Here is a 24,889-nt window from a genome sequence, read left to right on the forward strand (position 1 = left end):
TTTTTTCCAGACTTCCCTCTGAAGCTGGAGCATTTCAGATCTGTATCTCTCGATTTCTGGTATATTCTGGGCTAAATGTGTGTCAGATTTCAGTTATAGTACTTTTTTGTATGGTAGATGAAACTACATCCCTCTTCCTCTTTTCTTACAATGTTGTGATTTGACCCTAATAATAAGTAGGATTTTCCAATTAAACAGTATTTAATCAGTAATACTGGATTATTAAGTGTTCAGATTTATTCCAGTCCATCTGCTAAGGTATGCAAAGTTGAAAAAGTAATGACAGTGAATCCCCGACTAGCTTTTCCAGCAGTTTCATGCCAAGTCTGTAACTGACTACAGCTAAACGAATTATTCGACTATTTAATCAAAACCATCTGCACAAGCTCTCAGGCAGTGAAAGAGTGTGGCATGATGCATGTGTTTGTGCTACAGCCAGAGCCACTTGTGATCACTCGATGAGCCATTACCGATACCTTGATGAAGCCCTCATGAGTTGTTTGTATCTAAGAAATAGCACTTCTGGGATAGCATCCCCACTGAACCCAGACTATAATTGCCTCTGTTATTACTGAATCCCACAGCACTCCTTTTTCTGGAGCACACCCTCAGGGCTCAGCATGGCACCGCTATAGTTGAATTCTTTGGTGTGTTCAGTGGACTCCAATAGCTTGGGAAGAGAAATGCAAAAAAGTTTTAACTTTCCTTATCTGTTCTGGAGTTAATTAAGGTTGATTTGCTGAAAATGAGTAAGTGATAATTGCTTCTTGAATGTGATTGATAAGGGAAGTGTGTGAGTCCTTACATGTGTTTCAATATTGTAATGTGGGGACTAGAAGCGCAACTGTTGGGCGAGTGGTTGAGTGGCGTTTAGGCATGGGACCATTTCCCAACGGCCTCTGCCTTTATAGCGTCTTTCTTTATATCCTTCCTTATTTGTAAAGTTAGTAGGATTATTGTCAGGATATATTTTAAAACGTGTATGTTTTGTTCATGGTTTTGAAACCTGTGGTTCTTTCTTGTCTTGCACAGTAAATATTTATTATTCCAATTATTGTTTCTATAATTCCTTTTCAGATTCATGGAGTCTGAGCTCGACCTGAATGACATTATTCAGGAGATGCATGTAATAGCCACCATGCCTGACCTCTATCACTTACTCGTGGAGCTGAATGCTGTGCATTCCTTGCTTGGGCTGCTTAGCCATGAAAACACTGATATCCTTTCTGTCATCTGAAAACTGCTTTTACAGTTTCCACATAAAAAGCTGCAGGGAGGTCAAGTACATGCTATAATTATAAAAGGTTGTTAGCTGTTTTTCACATGGATATGTCATCTTATGCAACTATGGCATCTGTTTATATTTTATGTGAACTTGGGAGCAGCTTGTAATAGATTTTATCGGACATCTCAATGGATTTTTAAACTTTGAGTTTAGAGACAGTCAATAACAAATTAAATATTTGTAATCGATTGTTAGTGCATTATCAGTGGGGGCAAGATTATTTAGGAAATGCTGCTGTAATGCAATAAAATCATTGAATGGTCTGTACAGTTGAACTATACAGCTTCAAGGCATGAAATAAGAGGTGAGTTAGAAATGTTCTGAAATTCTGGCACTGTAGTCTTCTTTGTTCACCCACTTTCACTTCCAGGTTTTCCTTAGCCTGTTGTAAATGTAGCCATAGCAGTGGTGGATCTGTTACAGGAGCTGACAGACATTGACACGCTTCATGAGAGCGAGGAAGGTGCAGAAGTGCTTATAGATGCCCTGGTGAGTTCTGTTGCCATCTTTTATCTGCGCTGCGCAGATCAGACTATTGCTGATTGATTACTGAGAGTATTTTCAAGTTGGCGAGGCTGCATAAACATAAAGCAATGCTGCCGACAAGACACGCATGTCAGTAGCTTTCTCCAGTGACTTTAAATACTGCAGGACTGTACATTCAGAAGCTGTTAAATAAAAAAAGAGAAACCAGTTGTATCTGTGCCCTTTTGGAATATTGTATTGTAGCAACTGAGCTCTGTTGTCTTTATAGAGAACACAAGAAGAAATATGGTATGAATATACGTGGAAGTATATCTCATCATGCGTGTACTTGTTTTTAATTTCACAAGGGACAACAGCCCTCTTCTTTACTGTAACACCACAAAGATGAATGCTTAGTGTTCAGAATTCAGAAAATCTGTTTTCCAAATGATTCTCCGCTCTGTGATCTGGAGTCCCCATGTAGAATTGGACATTTGCATGCTGCTCACGCTGAATGGGAGATCACTGCTGCTTTTAAGCATTTCTGTATCATATGCAGTGACACACATGACACTGCAGACTGATTTTTTATGGTATAAATAAGAAAAGAAAAGGCTTTTTTTGTTTTACTAAGAGAATAATCAGTAAGTTAAGATGCCCTTTCTTAAGCAGTGGAATTTTTTTTAAAATCTGCATCAGTGTTATATTTAATTGTCCCACAGTGGGCAGCCACATGACAGTGGGGTTAGATAGCTCTATCCAGATCTCTTTTTGATATTTGGATCCATCTGCTGTCTTAATCTTTGCTTTTGGGAGCCTTCCTCTCCCCGTACCTCGGCATATAGGGTCTATTTTCTTTTTCAGACGCTTCAGTGATCTCAGCATTTTAATTTGCTTGAATCGCATGGAGCTGCTGTTCAGATGCTCTCAAGCCATCAGGAGCTGCATTGCCCTTAACATTTTATTTTGAGACGCTTCAGAACTTTTTCCTCCTCTGTGGCTGACTTTCGTCTGCCATTGCGCTCAGCACAAGACGCTACTCATTGGAAGAAAAAAATGACTTCAGTGTAAATGCTTTTTGATTCAGATGACATTTAGAAAAAGCTACAGATGGCAAGGTTTAAACCACCATGATTTGAGGTAGCTTATCAAAATGAACACACCTGAAGGAAGCTCCAGAGCTGCAATACAGCGCACTTTCTTCTTATGCTTTTTAGTCTGGAATTAACCTTTGCTTGTTCCTTATCAAAATGAATGTGTATTTGTAGCTAATGAAGGTCAGATATTCTAGTTAGTTTTTTCTGTTAAGGTTAATTTGGTCTCAAGACCTATGAACATTAAATATGTTGTTTTATTTATGAGGCAAATACATTTTGAAGCATAGAAAAAAATATAAAAATGTTGAATCTGAACACGCACATATGCAGTGCCTTACAAAAGTATTCACCACCCCCTGCAATGTTCTATATTTTGTGTGAGTCTGCAGTCATGACTCTTTCTGTGCTCCAGCTATGTTCCTACTGCTCAGCTGCAAATTGCAAATATTTTCTATCCCATGTGCTGGAATGCGGATTTATTTTTTAAAGTATTTTTTCTTTGTGTCTGTTCTTGGTTTTGAAATATAAATTATGCTGACCCAAACTGCTGTAGGCAATACTGGTCAGATAGTCTGGAATCTGAAAGATGTTCAAGTATTGTCACTTTGCAAAATTTAGTTTAGAATTCTCTCCAGGTCACGTCAGGTTATTCTTCTGTAATTCCATTCTGTAAAGCCAAGCCAATTACAAATACATCTATTGATCTAAAATAGGTTAAAAAGGATAGTTTTAGACCAAGTTAAAAACAATTAAGATGATGCTATATCTTACCTACAATACAAATTGAAATTTCTTAGGAAAATAAGTGTTTAAAAAAGTGTTTATTGATTATATAAGAAAGATTCCGGCCAGCCCGAGTTAAGAGCAGCTGTATTAGTAGTTGAAAGATGCTTCCATGTTTGTCCTGTAGCACAGATAGCTGTAAATCTGTCAGTACTCTGGACAGTGGCACAACACAGCTGGGACTAGACACTGGACACTGTAATGCTTTATGTTTCTGTGCTTTAGCTGGAGGGACAAGTGGTAGCTCTGCTGGTTCAGAACATGGAGCGCCTGGATGAGCAGGTGAAAGAAGAAGCAGACGGAGTCTACAACACACTTGGTAAGGAAGAAACAGTGGCAGAAGATGGAGCAAATCTGAACTTCTGAAGACAGCGTTAAAGTGTTCTAGTTTTGTTGTTTTCTTTTGCCAAGAAAAAAACTCTTCTGCTATAATCTGATGTTTCAGTTCCTGATTTGTTTCAGAGTTTAAATGCTTAAGTATCCTTGGATAAATGAGGCCTGAATGAACGTTAGACTTCTCTGCTTTAAGAAATCATTGATGCACAAAAGCAAGGATTTTATTTGATCCTCATTCACAGGAGATCAGTGAGGAGTGGGAGTGGTAGATACAGTGCACTTGCCTCGGGCTAACATAATCAAGCAATACTGAAGTGTAGGAACAGCATCTCTACAGTTAAGAATAACCTTATTATGAAAATACACAGGCTTATGGTGCTTTTTGATATCATCATATCACCATAAGCTTTTACTGTAATTTAAGGCATCTGTCTGCTTTTTAATTTGTTGTAGAAGTCAATTGCTAAGGGCTGGTACAGCTACTGAAGGCATATTTTGTCATGAATAAATCAAATCGGGCTTCAAACCATGACCACATTCTTAAAGAATTAAAGGTTTAAATCTGGACATAACAGATAAGGATGGATGGCTGTAGCCCAATCTAGAGCATCAATGAAGGCTTTAGTGTGCTCTTGTGCTATTCAAAGTCCCCAAAAACCAACAAAATTTAAATTTCCTCCTACAGTCAGCTCCTTTGGGAACACTTGGATTAATTGAGCAGCTCCTGGGGAGCAGTCTGGGAATCATGGTATTGAGAGGGAGTGTCTTTGGGATTTAGTTTTATCTGAAGTTCAAGCGATGTTGTTCTGGCTCTGATTTCCATCGGTCAGAAAAACAAATCTTCCTGAAAGCATTCACAGTTCTCAATTTAGATAATATTTGCAGTGGATTGATGTGTATCTTGAGGGAAAAAGTGACATCCTAGAATGTGCATTCCTTTTAAAAACTGGAAAAATGCTTGAAAAATAAAAGAATTCTTTCAAAGTGCTAAGTGATGGGTTTTATACTTTTAATGTTATTTTTGCATTGCAAATCATTCTGTCATGTGTGTAATGATGATGCGGATAGTCATGAACCCTTCCGTACACAAAAGGACCAGTGATGACTGGATGGATATATTCCCTGTGCTGTTTGAACCTGCAGCCCTGAAGGACTGTCTCTGCTCGGCTACAGTCAATGATAAAAGCTCACTCTTCTGTGTGGCAGCTCGCAGGCCTCTCCTCAGGGCTCTTACCTCATGTCCACTGTCTGATTGAGATATCAAGTGGCAGGGACAGCTTTGTAATGATAATGACGAGAAAGCTGTGACTGAAACCCTGGTATCTGCTTTTCTTTCTCTTGCTTCACCAAAACAGGTACTTTCACATCTCACTCTCTCACTCATTCTCTTTTTGTGCTTTTACAGTATTTAACTCAATTGGGCTTTTTCCCTTGATTGGAAATGCAGCAAACAATGCCCATCCTTTAGGATTGAATTTAGTATTTAAATGACAGTCCTTCTCCGAACCTTTGAGCTGGAGTCCTGGTGAAGCACAGCCAAAATGAACAATATATTCTGTAAAGATATTGCATGAGTGATGTTTTTTGTCAGAGCTGTCGCATGGCTACAGCTACAGTGGAGGTTGCTGACAGCTTCATGTGCCTGACTCGATTGTATAAGCAGCAGCAGGCTTGCCTGATTTAGCTGTAGCTGTTGGCCCTCCACTGCACTTAAAATATCCTGCTCGCTATGGGAAGCAAGGCTTTAAAAACCAATAAAGACTGTTGTCGACCTGTTTTGTTCTTTATTGAGGTCACTCTCCAGGGTTGATTAAACTTTATTTAATGTTTTTGCAGCTGCATATTGCCTTGACTTGGGTTTCATATTTGCCTCGACCCTGTGTTTGGATTGAGTGGTGGCTCAGCCCCGCTGCGTGACGGATTAGGTTTTAACGTGCGGGCTCCATTGTTTGAGGAATGGCTGTGGGAAAATACCCGTGGCTGGTGGGGAAGTGTTTATTGTGTGCAACAGTGTCATCAGTTCTCCCTCATGCTTCATTGCCAGTACAGTGTGATCCAATTGGTACCTGTTCATGGATATTTAATATTGAAAGCACTGCCAAAACCTACTAATACCTGAAACCTGTATTTCTGAGTGAGCATAATCTTCTGTATTTTATCTCATGCACAACAATCTAAATTGTAACATTTGTTTTGCAATGAAGCGGTCAGAATATCCGATCAGGCATTTTCTGGACCACTGTACTGGGCTGGCTAGGGACTGAAGGGCAGCTTTAGGATAACTGTAGACTACATTTTGGCCGTTAGTTCTTCAGTCATTAAGTTATTTTCACAGCCCAGTATTCTGTAAACAAACCATTAGTTGCGCTTTTAGATACATTAAATCTCTCTCATTTGTGATATCTGTTTTTCAGCAATAACTGAGAACATGGCAGAGTTCAGGCCCGGGCTGTGCACAGAGGCCGCGCAGCAGGGGCTGATGCAGTGGCTGCTGAAGAGAATAAAGGTGCGCTGTCGGTGTTTCACGTGACTCTGACAGATGACCCAGTCCTGACAGAAGTCTGTTTGGTCAGTTGTAATTTGTCATCTTGAGTGTAGGACTTGACATCTCACTTACTTGTTTTTTTTTAAATGTGGGATTGATCTTTTTTTTTTTTTACATTTCGTATTGTTCTCCAAATCCATATATTATAGAAAACTCCTGTGATGTCTGAAGTACAGCTTAAAAAACAAACAAACCCTGTGCCTTCAAGGTTGTAGGTCCAGTTGTGACTCGGGGCTTTGTTGAAAATTTCTCTGACCAACACTATTGACACACCACACACCACTAGGTTAACTTATACAGTGAGAGAAAAATAATTGAAGACCAATGAGTCTGGCTTATGTTACATGTAAGATAATGGTAACAATTATTAGTACTAAACTAGAGCATCAGCTATCTGGAAATATTCTTGGGAATAGTCAACATAGATTTTGAAAGTGTAGGTTTTTAAGCAATTGATATACATACAGAATATGTAAGAAAAAGAAAATATTTCCTATTATCAGTTATAATAACTGGAATCAGTGCAGAGAAGAGCAACCATATATATATGGGGCTTACAGGAATGTCCTTCACTGACAATCTGAAGTATCTGATTCTAGCATTAAAAATCCTCAAAAGCATTGACCAATTCAACCTAATGGGGTTCTTTAGAGTAAACAGTGAAACCCAAACCAGGGAACACAAGTGACTCTTGTTTTACACAAAGGGTTTGGAAGTATGGGAGAAGCTACCTAGCCATGTTGTTTTAGGTCAATGGCTTCTGAATGGGTTTTCTTGTTTCCTACAGTACAATTGGTAAAATACCATACCCATACCCTGGAGATTGATCTTTAGTCATTCCAGTACCCGGAAACACTTCTGCCCCTATAAGGCTAATACTTAATAAAATAAAGGACTTCCTTCTGCTGCCTGAGGCATGTTGCCTGTTTCATCCTTAGTGAATGCCTCAGTGAAATTCTTTTTTAGAACGTCTGCCATTTCCCTTTCATCATCTAGAAATTTACCTTTGTTTTCTTGGATACATTTTGCTTCATTCTTATTGATTCTTTTACTGTTGTAGTACTAAAAGAACTTATTTGTTCTTTATTGTTCTAAAACAATATTCCTTTGTCTCTCTTGGTCTAATATCCTTTTTAACCTGCGGTTGCAGTTCATCATCAATTCTTTTCTTTAACTTGGTCCTGTTATTTTTTGTTTAATCAATAGGGGTCATTTGCTAGAACTAGTCATGCAGTTCTCATGAAATTGTACCTTTAACTCTTTTCAAGTTTTGCCTTCCATGAAAATTGTGATTATTTCTTTTGTATAGGCAAAGATGCCATTTGATGCCAACAAGTTGTACTGCAGTGAAATTCTAGCCATCTTACTCCAGAACAATGACAGTAAGTTAATGGGAGACATTTTTCTAGATCTTAAATAATACATAAATTAAAGTTGTTTAACTGAAAACAAAACCGTAGAGGAACTTAGTCAGTTTTCTAAATGAGTAGGAATGTACCTTACTCTTTGTGTTAAGAATAAAGTGCTTAAATAAACAAGTGTTAGACAACATGCCTGGTTTTTCTTTACCTCAGGCCTCATGTGGTAGTTTTATCATTAAATTCTTATGATAAAGCTGTTGACTTGAAATCCTCAACAGATACCTGTTTTAAAGATATTAAATGCAGACCAGGGTTTTAATCAGGAACAACAACCTTACTGGATACTGCTGGAGCCCTGGTCTTTGTGTTTAATGTTCTCATCAAACAGTTGCTGCTGCGGTTGGTTAAATAATGTCCCTGGGCTGCTATTCATTTCAATAACTACCTTTCTTTACACATGTCCTTCAAATATAAATATTGTCAGAGTGACTATCCAAGTACCTTTTTCCAATTTAAAATGTTCTTGCCAAGGAGAGGTTTACAGATGGAGAGCCGTAGGTAATACACACATTCTCAGATGGAGGAAATTATCTCAGTCTGAGATGTGTTTTGGAGGTACGGGCACTGTGCTTTGTTTTTTCCTGAAGCTTCGATAGTGCAGTGTTGATGTTCTGTCTGCTTTCCATTCGATTTCTTCTCCATACCGGGGACACTGATCAGCCAGAGGGGCTGCCAGTACTGTGTAGGGAATGCAAAACATCACAGTATACTTCAGTGAAGGTTTAAAATTAATTTTAATTTGTTACAAAAAATGCCATTTTCCAGAAAACACACAGAAACACACACAAAGTGTAATACTCTGCATTGAACCATTCTCAGAGGGTTTTTATAATCTACGTACAGCCCCGGTCACTCATGTTATCATGAATGTTTTTTTAGGAGTGATAATCCATATGCATTAGAACCTACACAAACATTTTCGCAGAATGGTATTTTTAACAACAGCTATCCCCACTGTTTAATTATTCTGAAATGTCACACAACAGCTGTTTATCTCCCTGCAAAGAGCTAATATAGAAATGGTTGTGGATGCCATGAGGGTTCAGTGTTTGAGTTGAAGTTTGTGTGCTGTTTCAACGGACCTGTGCTCACCCCATCTCTCTTTTTCCAGGTACCAGAGAGCTCCTGGGAGAGCTGGATGGGATCGATGTGTTACTGCAGCAGCTCTCTGTAAGAACCTCTTGATTACTCACATTCTGCCATTACTAATCTTTTTCTCTGATAATTGTCTGACCCTTTAGCCTCTTTTCAGCACACTGCTCTCAAGTGCGCTCAACAAGCTGAATTTGATTCTCTTTAGTCAGAACAGGACCAAAACCAGTGAGGATTTGGTTGTATGATAATTGTCTTTTTGTCCCCAGCTGAGCGCTATTCACAGACTATAACCTATATGGCATTATGGTAAAAAACAAGTCTTTCTCAGAAATGTCTCAATTGATCGATTTGGAATTCAAATAAAATTAAAACAGAGCTTTGATTTTTTAAATTAGGTTTAATCAGGTTATTGTGATTATTTTCAACATCTTCAAAGACCGATATTCTTGCGAGTGAGTAGGGATTCATCTTGCTTATTTGTTTTTTGGTCATCCTTGAATCTCCTCAGGCCTTTCCTGGAAGGATTGCAATGAATTACTATGAAGTGTTAATGCAGATATATTTCATTGGCATTTCTGATCTTCTGTAGAATTAGTTGGCAATATCCCATGTGTTTTTGTGAGTGAATGGTTCACAGTTTGCATATAGCACAAGAGTGCTGAAATTGAACTGGTGTGCTTGATTAAAGTACTGAGAAAGATGGCAAGAATCAAAATGCAATTGAAATTAAAATTGCACCTGTATTCACAACTGTATGGTCACTTGCTTTGTTAAGTGCCAGGGGGCAACCTTGTTGTGAAAGGTGCTATATAAAAATAAATGGAATTGAATTAAAATGAGATGCAGAACCTCATCTTTCCAGCTCAATTAAAGTGTATTGCTTCCTTTATGCATGTTACTTCTGCCTTGCTGTCCAGTCTGAAATAAGGATAAGGCTTCAAACACCATTTTAAACTCCTTTGAGGCCTGCTAGGATCCAACACTGCAAGGAAGTGCTGTGTAATAAAGAGAAAAAAGGAAATTAAGTGCCGCAGCTCCAGCACAGTTGATAAGGGATTGCTGATCATGAATTCTGATCTGACAGGGCCATGGGGTCATGTGTGCTTCTGCAACATCTCTGCAAACGTCTGTCAGTCTAGAAGACTGGATAGGGCTCAAGGGTTCCTGTAGAGAACTCCATTGGTATTTGATCACATTTCTCAGAGTCGCTTTTTTATTAATCCACCTACCAGGTTTTTAGTGATGTTAGCTTTTACCTTAATTATGTTTGTTCATTTTTTCATATTTTGAATTATTGTGCATTATGATATAAAATACGTACACATTTTATCACATCTTTGCACCGCTTTCAGGTCAGCTCTGCCTTGGCCTGTTCAATAGAGGAATTATTATATTAATCTCTCCTTAAGGGACTAATGCAATCTGTCTGCATCCCACTATCCTTCACAATACTGATGGACCTTTAATCCACATCTGGTATATATTAGTGCATTTTAATCCCAATGGATTATATTTCAAGCCTGTGCCTTAATCTCTGTGATGCTTTTTAAAAGAAGCAGGTGGAATCCAGGTAAACTGATGCTGTGAAAATCTGTAATAAAACCCATCTGAGAATCTTCTGCTAGTCCTTGAACAAAGTTGCATAATCAGTGTTCCTGTTGCTGAAGCACAGACTTCCCCATCTTGTTGCTCTCCAGTGGAAGCTTTTCTTGTAAGCAGCCATGAAGGATCTTTATCCAGCCATTTGCAGTGGTCCGATGCTGTTTGCCTTTAGTGGGTTTGTTGCTTCTTTCTCCCAGTTAGGTCATGTGAATAGACCAACACTGGTCCACATAACTGATCTTTCAAGATTTAATAGGCAATTTCAATCAGTAGCTAAAGATCAAGTTAATGTTGACTAATTAAGGCAATAATTGATTCAATTACTTAAATGATCACGGCTTGAAGAAAGAAACCAACTGGGAGTAAACCCAGAAGAGATAAGGAAGATCCTGATATAGTTACAGAAATAGTTATTTTAAATAGTCTTACAATTTCTAGAATGTGTTAAAAATGTAAAGGCACTCAGCAGTAATTTCAATTAAAATATTAAATGCAGATACTTAAGAATATCTGGGATGAGATCCAAATCATTATCTTAATCTTGTGTGTATAAGTGGGACGTCATAACACCCACAGTGAAAATAAGTTTGAATGCTTGAGCATTAGAAGTACTGACAGATCTGTATCTCTTATCTTATTTTTCCTTTGTTTACTCTGTACTATTTAGAATCCATTGTTATGATATTGTTTATGGCATAGTGCAGCTCCTTAATCTCTGATCACATAGAGCAAGTTCTAAGCAGATCTTTAAAAGGTTTAAATATAGTTTAAAGGAAAAAACACCTCCTATTAGCACTGTAAGCCTGAAGTTTGTATTTCATTATTGTTTGTATTTTCTTTGCTAATTTTAATGCATTTTTCAAAACTGTTATAAATTTAATTGTACTTATAGCTGCGGTTTAAATAGTATTGATGTTATTTTTATGTTTGTCTTGTTATAGTGGCATTACATGAATTGTATTAATGTCAGTTCGAAACAGTCAGAAATGTATATAGTAACATTAGTTAGAAAAAAGATCTGTTCAGCCAAGAGATACCAATTTTTTGGCAGTAAAAGCAACATTTGTAAAAGCAGAAATTTAAATTAAATTAAAATACATTAAATAAGTGAGTCAGCTTTAAACAAGATAAAGTGGCTTTTTGTTTGAATCTAGTAAGGTCTTCGATAGCTAATTTTTTAGCTAATGCTTATTGCTAAATATACCAAGGATGTCTTGGAGCATAAGGATCTATCTCAGAGCCTCAGAGTTTTGCTTTTTCTTAAATATTGTATTCTCAGCTATAATGAGCCATCTCAAATTGTTATGATCATGTTATATCTTGCTTGGGGGCTGATTGAAATACTCCTAAGAGCTTGATGCTGAGTAAATGATCAGTGAAAGGGAATTGCTGGTCTTAACTGTGATTGCAAGGGCTACATTGACAATGTTTAGTGCACTGTGAAAACAATCTGTGCTGAGAGTTACTGTGGTTAGGATATCCTGTTTGGATTAAGTTACTGTTTACTTATTTGGGTGTTACTTTTGATCCAACTTGTAGGTTCTGCATTGGCAAAAATGTTGCAAATGCTTACTGATTTATAAAAATAGTGGATTATATTTGGAATGCGCTTTGCATTGTTTTAACAAATGATTGAACAATTGGCCTTCCTACTGACTACTCTACTAGTCTTAACGTTTTAACTTAACCATATGTTGGTGATCTCATTGTGGACAGAGCTGGTCCCTGGACACTCCAGTAAATCCTGACTGTTATGTCTGGCAGGTGTTCAAGCGACACAACCCCAGCACTGCGGAGGAGCAGGAGATGATGGAGAATCTGTTCGACTCGCTGTGCTCCTGCCTCATGTTGGCAGCCAATCGGGACCGCTTCCTCAAGGGGGAGGGGCTGCAGCTGATGAACCTCATGCTAAGGTCAGAGTCCGTGTGGAGCGCCGAGTTTCTTTCAGTGGTGTCCGTTCACCGTGCATTGACGAGATGGTAAAATAAGGTGAAATCTCTCCATGATAAAAAAGCATATACCGTATACTTACATTGTAAGAGGTGAACTTTCTGTAGAAGCAATTCTTCTCCTGATTCAAAGGACGGAACTCTGCTTTCAGACAGGGATTACAGAACTGGCTGCCAGACTGGTTGGTAGCCACATATCAGCAATCCACTCCATAATTGTAAGAAGTTCATATTGACGCCACATATTTAATGCATTGTGCATATTTAATTACAGCACAAACAGAGTACAACCTTTACAAGATAGTCTGGACATAGCCTGGTAGGTGGAAATATACATCCTTGTCAGAAACCACAGCATATCAGAATATTTTACTCATTAGCTGCAGCATAATCTCTTTTTTTTTTCATAAAAGAATAGAATAGAACATGCAAGGAACCAAATTATTGCTGCACATTCCAGTCTTTTTTAATCAATTACTTTTTGTGTGTGTAAAGTCAAAGTCTGTTTATTAAAAGGCCAGAACCCTGTAATATAGTCCTTGTCAGAAGCTGTCATGCAAATTACTGAAGCAGTTTCGCCTTGGTTTCATGTACTGATGTATTGCAGTGCAATACTAGACATTTTTCATTTTATCAGGTTGATTCACCGTAATTCCCTCAGGAAGTATACTTGCTGTCAGTATGAAAACAAACAGCAATATACTGGGTCTTTTATGACTGTTCTCAGTTGCTTCCAGAAGTATCGGGGCTTTGAAGAAAGGTACCTCCACACTTTATGCTTTCATCACCCAAACAGTTTGCTTGGACACAGCTGGTGACTCTTGCCATTACACCAGCAGACATGAGGTCTTCCAATATGTTGACAAGGGCAAAATATGACACTCATTCATGAATAAAGTAATCCATAAGGCCTGAAATGCTCTCTAAGAATGACTTTAAGTTTTGCATAGATGACAAATTGCTATCGCTCTGCCGGTTCTCAGATTGTTTCTTCCGAGAATTTCTAACACTTACAGTGCCTTGCGAAAGTATTCGGCCCCCTTGAACTTTTCAACCTTTTGCCACATTTCAGGCTTCAAACATAAAGATATAATTTTTTTATTTTATGTGAAGAATCACCAACAAGTGGGACACAATTGTGAAGTGGAACGAAATCTATTGGATTTTTGAAACTTTTTTAACTAATAAAAAAATGAAAAGTGGGGCGTGCAAAATTATTCGGCCCCTTTACTTTCAGTGCAGCAAACTCACTCCAGAAGTTCAGCGAGGATCTCTGAATGATCCAATGTTGTCCTAAATGACTGATGGTGATAAATAGAGTCCACCTGTGTGTAATCAAGTCTCTGTATAAATGCACCTGCTCTGTGATAGTCTCAAGGTTCTGTTGAAAGCGCAGAGAGCATCATGAAGACCAAGGAACACACCAGGCAGGTCCGTAATACTGTTGTGGAGAAGTTTAAAGCCGGATTTGGATACAAAAAGGTTTCCCAAGCTTCAAACATCCCAAGGAGCACTGTGCAAGCGATCATCTTGAAATGGAAGGAGTATCAGACCACTGCAAATCTACCAAGACCTGGCCGTCCCTCTAAACTTTCAGCTCAGACAAGGAGAAGACTGATCAGAGATGCAGCCAAGAGGCCCATGATCACTCTGGATGAACTGCAGAGAACTACAACTGAGGTGGGAGAGTCTGTCCATAGGACAACAATCAGTCTTACACTGCACAAATCTGGCCTTTATGGAAGAGTGGCAAGAAGAAAGCCATTTCTCAAAGATATCCATAAAAAGTCTCGTCTAAAGTTTGCCACAAGCCACCTGGGAGACACCCCAAACATGTGGAAGAAGGTGCTCTGGTCAGATGAAACCAAAATCGAACTTTTTGGCCACAATGCAAAACGATATGTTTGGCGTAAAAGCAACACAGCTCATCACCCTCAACACACCATCCCCACTGTCAAACATGGTGGTGGCAGCATCATGGTTTGGGCCTGCTTTTCTTCAGCAGGGACAGGGAAGATGGTTAAAATTGAGGGGAAGATGGATGCAGCCAAATACAGGACCATTCTGGATGAAAACCTGTTGGAGTCTGCAAAAGACCTGAAACTGGGACGGAGATTTATCTTCCAACAAGACAATGATCCCAAACATACAGCAAAATCTACAAAGGAATGGTTCACAAATAAACGTATCCAGGTGTTTGAATGGCCAAGTCAAAGTCCAGACCTGAATCCAATCGAGAATCTGTGGAAAGAGCTGAAAACTGCTGTTCACAAACGCTCTCCATCCAACCTCACTGAGCTCGAGCTGTTTTGCAAGGAAGAATGGGCAAGAATTTCAGTCTCTCGATGTGCAAAACTGATAGAGACATACCCCAAGCGACTTGCAGCTGTAATCGCAGCAAAAGGTGGCTCTACAAAGTATTAACGCAAGGGGGCCGAATAATTTTGCACGCCCCACTTTTCATTTTTTTATTAGTTAAAAAAGTTTCAAAAATCCAATAGATTTCGTTCCACTTCACAATTGTGTCCCACTTGTTGGTGATTCTTCACATAAAATAAAAAATTTATATCTTTATGTTTGAAGCCTGAAATGTGGCAAAAGGTTGAAAAGTTCAAGGGGGCCGAATACTTTCGCAAGGCACTGTATGTGAGTTATTTAGATCTTGGTCAGAGGTGGTCACACTCTGCCTTCCTGAACAAGGCCTGTCTCGGGCAGAGCCTGTTTCTTGTGCTCTCTGGACAAATTTGCAGATTGTTGTTGCCACTCATCCTACTCTGTTAGTTTCTTCTTGCAAAGACAAGAGACTTTTTTATTGTGCCAGGAGTAATCAATGAATCATTGTCACTCACTCGAGTGAGGCATCTTGTCCTCATTTTTGTATGAGTGAAAACCATGGCTTTTTCTTGTGGGCTTTAAAACACACCCCACTGCAATATAAGTGGCAGTGGAAATTACTGTTTCTGATCGTGTGACTTTGGATTCTGTGCCTGCTTTGAGTTTTTCATACATTTGTAAAAGCAATGTTTTCATTTTGCATCAGAATATGTATTTGTAGTGTTGAGAGACAGGCCATGGTATCAATCATGCATTGACATGATAGTTAAAATAAAGTGAAATCTCTTCATGATAAGAAAGCCTATGTACCTACACTGTAGCAGCCAAGAGAGGTGAACTTTCTGTAGAACCAATTCTTTGCCGGATTCAAAGGACAGAGCTCTGCTTTCAGACAGGGATTACAGAACTGGCAGTTTAATCAGGTACAGGCTGACAGAAATCAGCTACTTAACCTTACAACAGGGTAAAAAACAGACTAAAGAAGCCTCCTTGCAGTTGAATCAATCCATAGTGCTTATTATATATTTTGAAATGTGCTTTATTAAATATTTTAGACCATGCAAGCCTCCGGCCCTTAAAATCAATACACAATTATAGTAATGCTAAACATTCTTTAAATCCGCTGTATAAGCAGAGTCCCCCAGCCTAATTGCCAACCAAGGATTCCTCAGTTTTGAATCACATTTCATTTCTGCTCTGTACTGTCAGTGCCTCGGATACAAATGTATTTTAAAACAATTGTATGAGGAAAAGGAGGAGGACCTAATGTGTCAAGTGAGTTTTAGTTGGATTAAATCATGCTAAGCCAAATGCATAACTTGGGATTTCTTATTCCATGGAGAATGACTGCAGTGGCTTTATCGTAGCTAGATCCTGTTCTGTTTATGTCCTACAGTTTGTTTTTAGCCCTCATCTCTTCGGTGTGGGGATTTTGGCATTCATTCATAGCAAATTAAAAAAGGCAGAAAAACTAGATTGTTACAGCAGTTGTTTGCCAGCACCTGGATGATGAAGTGGGTGGGGTAAAAACGTTTATACAGAAATAACAAATGTACAACTGAATGCAGTTGAGAAATTCTGAGAAATCTGCATACTTTCAGGGTTTCCTTAGCATGCACAATAACACTTGACAGTGCAAGCTGGTAACCTTTGCTCTTTGTTGCTGGGCTACTCAATTTGTGGCCCTTCCAGTGTACTACAGTCCTTAATTTTGACATGAGCAGCTCCTTAATTTATATGTTGATCCTGCAACATTGAGAATACATTCATTGAGTGAATAAGTATGGTGCAACAATGAATGTAATTTGTTTTTGCAAAACCTGAAATTTATATTCCATACACTCAAAAATGACAATAAACTGATCTTGAAAATGTGCAAGTGCACATTCACAAATGTGAAAAGTGCACAAAATACAGAAGCAGACACTATTAATTAGGAGTGTCCTATAAAAAAAGTAGGAAAAAGAAAGCTAGCTAGTATGCTGTTATTTAGGATTTGACAGTTATTGATCTGCGCTAATATTCCACTAGGAAAACTCATCCATCCCAAGATATGTGCATTTTTCAACAAACGTAATAAGTGTTAGGCAATTCCTACATCCAGCTAGCTGAGAAAAGATGTACTGCATACAGCTGATTTGCACAAAAACAAAATCAAAACATCTGACAGTGTATCTGCGATTACTGTCTTTGCACATGTAAAAGATCATCATGTTTGGCACATGGTTTTTGACAGACAGTGAAGATCTGGTGAACTGACAGGTCTAGTAGGTACAGTTTAGCTGCACTCGGTGATTTACTTCTCGATTTATTTCTCCTGCCTACATGTTGTCTGGCTTGTGATGTGGGAAATGTCTGAGGCAGTGGATTGAATCCTGGTTTGCACTGGGATAAGTATTGGCTTTGGCTTAACAGGTAGCAATGCCAGACTGAATGGGCATGGGAAGGAAACCAATTTTCAATTGTGAAAACCTTGAAAAAAAGAACAGGTAGCAACCAAGACCTTTAAAATGTGCTTTTCATGTTCTAAAGCTTTGTTGCAGTTTTTAAACTATTGTGGTATTTGTTTTGTCTGTTCCAATCGGAAGATACGTTTTATTTTTAATACAAGATTTACAAATCTGAAAGTTTTGTATTTTTGTTGTTTTGTACAACCATATGTACTACTGTGTAGAACCATAACAAGAGAATTGCTACTTAATTTCACACATGCATTTTTATAAATTCATTTAAATTCAGAGGAGCATAGTGCTACTATAATTTATGAATATTTTAAAACTTTGAGAAACTAAATCATCAAACTTAAACTAAAACCAAATTATTGGCAGCAATGCATTGTATGTATTATGATTACCTAATTAAACTAATATATAAATTAGTAGTAGATTTGAAACATTCTCTGCAACAAAATCTGTACCAATAAATGGCCTTAATGGTCTTTTGGTATGTAAAATAGCTAATGCAATTATTTTATTTGAACAACTGCATAAGCTGTAGTATATTTTTGTGTAAATGTAACATTATAATTAGTACTATGAGGACATTCCATTTGGAAAAAAAAATATTATATTAAATCAGTCTCTTTTGCAATTAAAGTTTCATTCTAACATTTATTTCTTACAGTCATCACTTGCTCCTCTCAACCACAAGGCTGGATGTCATCTTTTTAGATGCTGTTGCCGTGACAGAATTTCCATCTTTTTAAGTGTTGGCTCTGTGACAGTATTTCAGTTTGATTTTAAAAGCTGCTTAGCCATGCACGGATTTTGTATCTCCTTCTGTAGGTGGCTAGTTTTACTTTCATTTTCTCTTTTCGAAGAGATAGCTGTAACCTGCAGGGCCTTCTCTTTTCTTTGGTCTCTTTTATAATGGTCTTCTGTACAGCTCAAACTGTCACGCCTTTAAGGGTAAGACTAAATTATACATTTAAGGCAAAAAGGTCTTTAAGCAAGTTATAAAAATATAGACAGTCTATATAGATAGTCATAGTTTCTAATGATTTTGGGCAGTTAGTAGCACAAATTTAGGAAAGGCTCTATCATTGGTTGTGTAAAATACCTGAATAGTTAAAGATTAAAAGATGGACTATACCTGTGCATTCAGTTGTTAAGGTTTCTAGAGAAAGACCAGCCAGAGCCTAACGTGGGCAGGCGAACCTTAAACTCCACTCTAATGTGATAGGTTGCCAGTGTTATTTAAAATACAGTCTGCATAGGATAGGAGTTACATAAGGCTGTAGAGCAGTTTTAGTTAGCACACAAGTAGCAGATTTTAATTTATACTAAAACCTGTTTGGTGTTGCAGTAATTAAGGTAATTACAATGTAATCTTAGTCACACTTTGAGATAATTTCCATGCAGTTGAAATGCATAGTTTATAGTTTGTCTTGTATATGCATGGCACCTCCTGTGTCTCTATAGTGCTCCCTTGTAGTTGTCCTTCTTTATTTTTATGTGGGCGATGGCCTTTAACCTGTTTTTTTTTTCATTCACTTTATTACAAGTCCCTTGAGCAGAAGGTTTGCATGTGTTATTTTGTCCTCCTAGAATTGCTGGAATTGTAAGATTCAGGGAATCTAAACTTGCCTGGGTGATCTGTTTAAAATAAATTGTTATTACAGCATTTAAACATTTGTAGCTTTAAAGTCCAGTTTTTCTATTTGGAAAGTACTTTTACTCCTGTAATTAAAATATTATTTTATCCTGGATGTTGCCCTGTAATTTTGTGATCAGGTAAGATAGGTGATTGTATGAAATCTGACTCTTCTCAACTGAATGCTTTTCCTCCCTTAACACCAGCAGGTGTAACCTTTGAAGTTACATTACTCTAATTATCTTGTATGTGACCTGACAGCTGTGCAGGGCAATATCTAATAATGCCAGGTGTTCATTTTGCATTTTTCTAATTAACAAAAGAAAGCCTTAGATTACAGTTTTTCGTGAAAGTGGATTCAACAAGAATTTAATATTTATTTTCCAAATACATTTCTGTAATAATTGAATTGTCGTTTTTCTGTGAATTAGTAGCACACTTTTCCTTTTTTCATCTGCCATAGTTTTTATAAGCACTTGGAAAATGTTCTGATTCTTTGCCAGTGCTAAGAGATCTTGTCATTAAAGAATCGTTTACATGGTTTGAAAATTTTGCAGCCCCTCTTTCTGTGTCCGGTGAAGTAGCTGCCCAGCCGACCGCATTTCATTGCATTCCTGGTCTGTTTTCCCCACACAGGGAGAAGAAGATGTCTCGGATGAGTGCTCTGAAGGTACTCAACCACGCCGTCATTGGCCCAGAGGGCTCTGACAACTGCCACAAGTTTGTGGACATCCTGGGGCTCAGGACCATCTTTCCCTTGTTCATGAAAACCCCAAAGAGAATGAAGAAGGCTGGTCTCTCGGACAAGGAGCACGAAGGTGAGCGAGGCTATGGGAACTTCACAGCTGTGGCTTTGATTTTTCAATGTAAATTTTTCACAGGGTGGAGCCTGCATAATGGTAGTAGTCGACTGTAACTGGGATTGCGTAGGCATGCAGATGGCAATGTGCTGCATTAGTTTGCTAGAAATCTCTTGGCTTTTGGTGAAACGACAACACCTAGCTCCAAGTGTGCAGTAAGCTCAGTGGGAGGCGGACTGCCCCTCCATTAAGCACTAACTCTCCTGTAATGCAGCATGTCAAAGTAGCAAAGCTTTACAGGTAAGAGGGCCAGTAAGGTCTTCAGTTCTTCATTTTTGGTGTGCAGTACAAGGGTTGTAAACATCAGTTCAGTCTTAAAGTACTGATGATTCCAGTTCATAAGAAATATATTCTTTCAGAATTGGAAGGCAGGCAGGTTTGTAATGTGCCTGTGGTTCTGGAAGCACTAGTGTCTCTTTACGTTCTCTGTTAGCTTTAAAGAAGACGGGGTTATCATCTAAATCTGACACATATTAAATTAAATATGTAGTGTAATTGCAAAGGGGGTTTTAGTATTCTGCACAACGTGTGGTTTCACAAATCTGAATTCTTATGTGTCTAAATGTGTTAAAATGCGTCTCCACAGGGAAATCCGATTTCATAAAGGAAATATGATCGGGTTATATGCTGCTTTGTCAGACCGTCACAGTTATACTTCTGTATTATCCTTGCTCTTGAAAAGCTGCAGAGAGTATTTTGCAATGAACGTCTTTTCCAATAATAAGTTCAAAAGACTGTTAAGTGAGACTGCCTGTCTCAGCAGACTAAAGTCGGGAAGAAATATCCCTCCCCTCCCTCCTGTCCACCACCTTAATGGTTTTTGTATGTTCTTGCCCACCCAAGGTGAACAGATTGGCTCCTGTTGTCTCTCTTCTCATCTCTTCAACAAAATTAATTAACCTCAGACCTGCAGAAACAGCAGAACTGGACTCGGCGCTGGCGGCCTCAAAGCACCATGCCGTGGTTTTCCATTGATGCACTGAGGGGCGTGGCTGCCGGCGGGCAGGAGTTGCCACTGGCGATGGGCACAGTTGGGGTTTGACCTGAATGTGAAAATTGTGGGAATCTACTGAAGGTCAAAAAAGGATACAGCAAGCCATTTACTACCTTCAAATTAAAATCATGCCAAAGCCTGATGGGGAACCTTATATTGTTCAAGGGGTGATTTCTTGAACAAAAATGAATGGCCGGCTTAATTTCTGGCACAGATTTCCTGAAGATGCAGCTTAAAAATATTACTGTACATTGTTTTGTCTGTGCTCTATTAATTGAAAAGGGAGAAAAAGTGGTACTTATGAAAACACATTGTACTCATACGGATTAATTAATTATCAGCAGCTGCAAATGAGTATTAAAATAATTAGGAAACAAACCACTCTCATAGATTATAAACAATGAGTTTGATTTCCACCAAATCCCTTCTGAAATTTAGAGAATGGAATGACTGGGAATAGTCAAACTACATTTGCATACAAAATGAACCAATTAAGCCAGGTTTTATTAAAAATGCAGCATGCATGTAAACGTATCCCCTGCATTAGCTGGGGAAGTGGAGTCATAAAACCAGAAGTGTGAAGTTATTAAAAAACATTATATGTCTTATTAATAACATCATGTGTGCAGTATCTGTGATTGCTGCATGCCTTTCTCAAATATGTTAAATGCTTACAGTCTGGATAAAAAAATAGAATCAGAAATAAGATAAAGAGTGCTAGCTTTCATTACATGACCAGAAGGTCATAGATTTTTCAGGTCCTTCTAAATTCAATAGGAGGTAAATTGAGTTTAATGCCACACATGCTATATAAACAGATGATGGTGAATGAAAGCCTTGACTCGCCGATGCGTAACGGTAGTACAAGAAGGTTTCATTATAACATAGAAAGCCTCCTTGCTTTTTTCTGAAGGCTTCCAAGAGGCAGAGGGTTAATTGGGTTCTGGGAGAAATTCTCCTCTGAATACATGATGAGGCCTGGCACTGTGGCTGTGGTTCAGTCCCTCTGAACACTGTGGCGTGGATCATCAAATTGGGCTGCTGTGCAAGTCTCTTTTCCAGGATGGGATTTGGCAGTTTTGTCCACTGACATTTGCACGTCCTCCTGTGTGCTGCCTTTGGGTGGGTTTTGACTGCTTCCCTTAGGGCTGGAAGGGCACTTGCTCAATTTCTTCTCTGGAGGAGACCTGTCAGGACCCTGCCACCCTGCACTTCACAACACTATAAAAGATAATTGCTTCGCTGCTTTAGAGGCAGTCCTTGAGATAATTTGCATGAGGACATTAAAGATGCTGAGGTCTAAAGGAAGTGCCTCTGATGAATGCTGTGTGTGTAGTGTTACTTTCTAATAGCCCCCTTGGGGTGGATAGAGGATTCTGGTTTTTAATTATCTGAACAAAAGACTTACCTCATCATTAACTGTCCAGTGCTTTCTCTTTTATTCTTGCGATATCTGAAGAAAAGCAGAGATCTCTGCACTCTGTTACCAGGCGGAACAATTTGCATTTGTATTTGGAAAAGCATGCTAGCAGTTCAACAGTTTAGAGTGGTGTTAAATTGTGAAAACTGTTAAAGTAATGCAGCTGTGGAGGACTGGTTAAGGTTCTGAGCTCATAACTGGAAGGTTTCAGGTTCTAATCCCAGATAAGACACTGCTGCCGTACCTTTGAGTAAGATACTTTGCCCGTGCTAAAAGATCTTGCCATTAACAACAATAATTCACCCACGGTAACATACCCAGTTGTAAAAATGGGTGCATATGTAAATGTTGCTTTTGATAAAAGTGTCAGACATTTATTTATTGTTAAACTGAGTTTTGATTGATTTACAAAGTTTTGCTTTAATTTAAAGTATTTATGGACCTGTGCAGTATCTTCTTAAGCAGCTTTGATAACTGTTTTTTGTATTTTTCCAGTGAGTTACAAAGTTTTTAATGTGTCCAGTCTCGATTTTTTTTCCTGTATGAGCATTAATTATGATTTTCAAAATGCAACACAAAATATTTTTTAAAAAGCAGTTAAAAGCTGCTGTAAGTCACTATAATTATAAATAAAGTTGGCACAGGGTGGTCAGCATTGCTGCCCTGCAGTGCTGGGACTCTGGGTTCATTTCCAGACCTGGGGTGCTATCTGCGTGTTTGTGTTGAGTTTGTCTGTTAACCCATGTTCACTTGGGTTTCTTTTGGGTGCAGGCAGGTTAATTGGCTTCTGGGAAAGTTGTAATTGTAAATCTAAAGATGCCCGTTTCTTCTTGGCCCTGTGATGGGCTGGCGTCCCGTCCAATGTTAATTCTTGCCTTGCACCCTTGTGCCTCTTTTTCCGGGATAGGATCTGCTTGCCCTTTGACCCTGTAATGGAAGAAGGGTATAAAAAATTGATGAATGGATGTACAGAAGAGGAGTAACTCACAGACAGTGTTTGCTGTTAATATAAGCCAGTCTGTTCACCTTGGGTGGCCTTTGACAATCATGGCCTCCTAATAATCCCCATTTATGAGCTGGCTTTATCACTCTGTTTTCTTCCCCACTGATAGCTGGTGTGTGGGGAGTGTACTGGTGCACTATGGCTGCCATCGCATTATCCAGGTGGGGCTGCACACTGGTGGTGGTGGAGTGGGGTCCCCATTACCTTTAAAGCTTTTTGAGTGGAATGTCCTGAAAAGTGTATGAAATTATTATTTTAAGGAGGCTTAAAGTTGGAGTGGAGACCTGTTTGAAGGCCTGTCCGTCAGTACTAATTGCAAAAGAATTTGTCCTTAGTTTCCTGCTGGGTTGTAGAGAGATACACACGTAAACACACTACACATGCATCCCTGTCACTTGCAATTCAGAAGAAAAGTAATAACTCTTTTTCAAGCCTCTCTGTATTGATCAGATGGCATGGTGGAGCTCTGTCTAAATTATAAGGAACATAAAATATCTATAAGACACATTGGTGGTAGATGGCTTCTTTTGAAGTGCTGGCAGTGGTTGGTGACATTTTCATCAGGGTGCAGAACCACAGACAGCACAGGGCAGAGTTTTTCCTTCAGAGTTAAATGTTACCAAATCATGTGCATTATTTAAGCCACAGCAGCAGTCTTGCACAATGTAGTGATTTTTTTCTTTCTTTTTTCGCTCAGGAGTTTTTATTTTTCCCAGTGAAAGACTTATTTTTAGAAAGCTCGTGGTTTTGGGTGTCGGTTTGCTGCTCATCTCCCACAGGACTGGAAAATAACAGCAACGGGAATATAATGGAGTCATTTACACTCATTAAGCACATTGTTCTATATCTGTCCTCATTCATCTCTTGTGAAAACCTGCCATATAATTTTTTTTGTGTAAACTCTGGGAAAACAGCAAAGCAGTGCATTTGGAACAAATTAATTCTGATTAATCTACATAAATCTATTTAGCTTATTAGTGAAAGTGAGGAATGCAGGCTATTTATGGCACCAATTTCGAACCAGATGTGAGAAATTGATAAGCCATTTAACCAGTGTGTAAAAGTATTGGTTTGTTAAAAGTTTATCTAGTCAACATAAATGTAAAGTCATCATAATGTCCATTCCATGGAAAACGTCTTTCCAGGCACCACTTTTTATTTTATTAAATCACTGGTTTAATGTTTGATTCTTCTGTATTTTTTAAAAATTTCACTTAGTTTTACTTCAACTTATTTTTTTTCTTGTTGGAAGGTTGATAAATGAAATGCATTTTTCAAATCTCTTTACTTTTAATGAAATGTTCTGTTTTATGCATGTCATTTCTGTTTTCAGTCAACCAGATATCTTGTTGTAGCACTTTGGGACAGAACAAATTGTTTAGTTGCCAATTTTTCAAATGTATTCATAACATTTATAAACATGTCTTTATATATGAGGCTCTTCAAGATCCACTACTGTGCAGGGGTTTCAGGTGTGATCATTTTACTGCTCCTGAATTCAATATCATTGTGGCCCTATAACATAAAATAGAAAGAAAGTGTTGTGTGGTTTAGTCAGATGAAATTATTTTAGTCTATAAATGGGTGTAATGGTACACTGTATTTCAG

The 24,889-nt window shown here is 38.4% G+C and overlaps 1 protein-coding gene across 1 annotated transcript in view; it reads left to right on the top strand.

The window, feature by feature from the left end:
* ctnnbl1 (catenin, beta like 1) overlaps positions 1-24,889 on the top strand; it is a 65,952-nt gene that overhangs the window by 11,112 nt on the left and 29,951 nt on the right. The window contains exons 4-11 of the mRNA XM_088608415.1: positions 1,078-1,217; positions 1,677-1,774; positions 3,856-3,949; positions 6,381-6,472; positions 7,821-7,893; positions 9,044-9,102; positions 12,394-12,542; positions 19,641-19,822. Coding sequence (XP_088464541.1) covers positions 1,078-1,217; positions 1,677-1,774; positions 3,856-3,949; positions 6,381-6,472; positions 7,821-7,893; positions 9,044-9,102; positions 12,394-12,542; positions 19,641-19,822 — 887 coding nt within the window. The remainder of the gene's footprint in view (positions 1-1,077; positions 1,218-1,676; positions 1,775-3,855; positions 3,950-6,380; positions 6,473-7,820; positions 7,894-9,043; positions 9,103-12,393; positions 12,543-19,640; positions 19,823-24,889) is intronic.

Source organism: Lepisosteus platostomus, chromosome 15 (genome assembly GCF_059453375.1).
Source record: "Lepisosteus platostomus isolate fLepPlt1 chromosome 15, fLepPlt1.hap1, whole genome shotgun sequence".
NCBI lineage: Eukaryota > Metazoa > Chordata > Actinopteri > Semionotiformes > Lepisosteidae > Lepisosteus > Lepisosteus platostomus.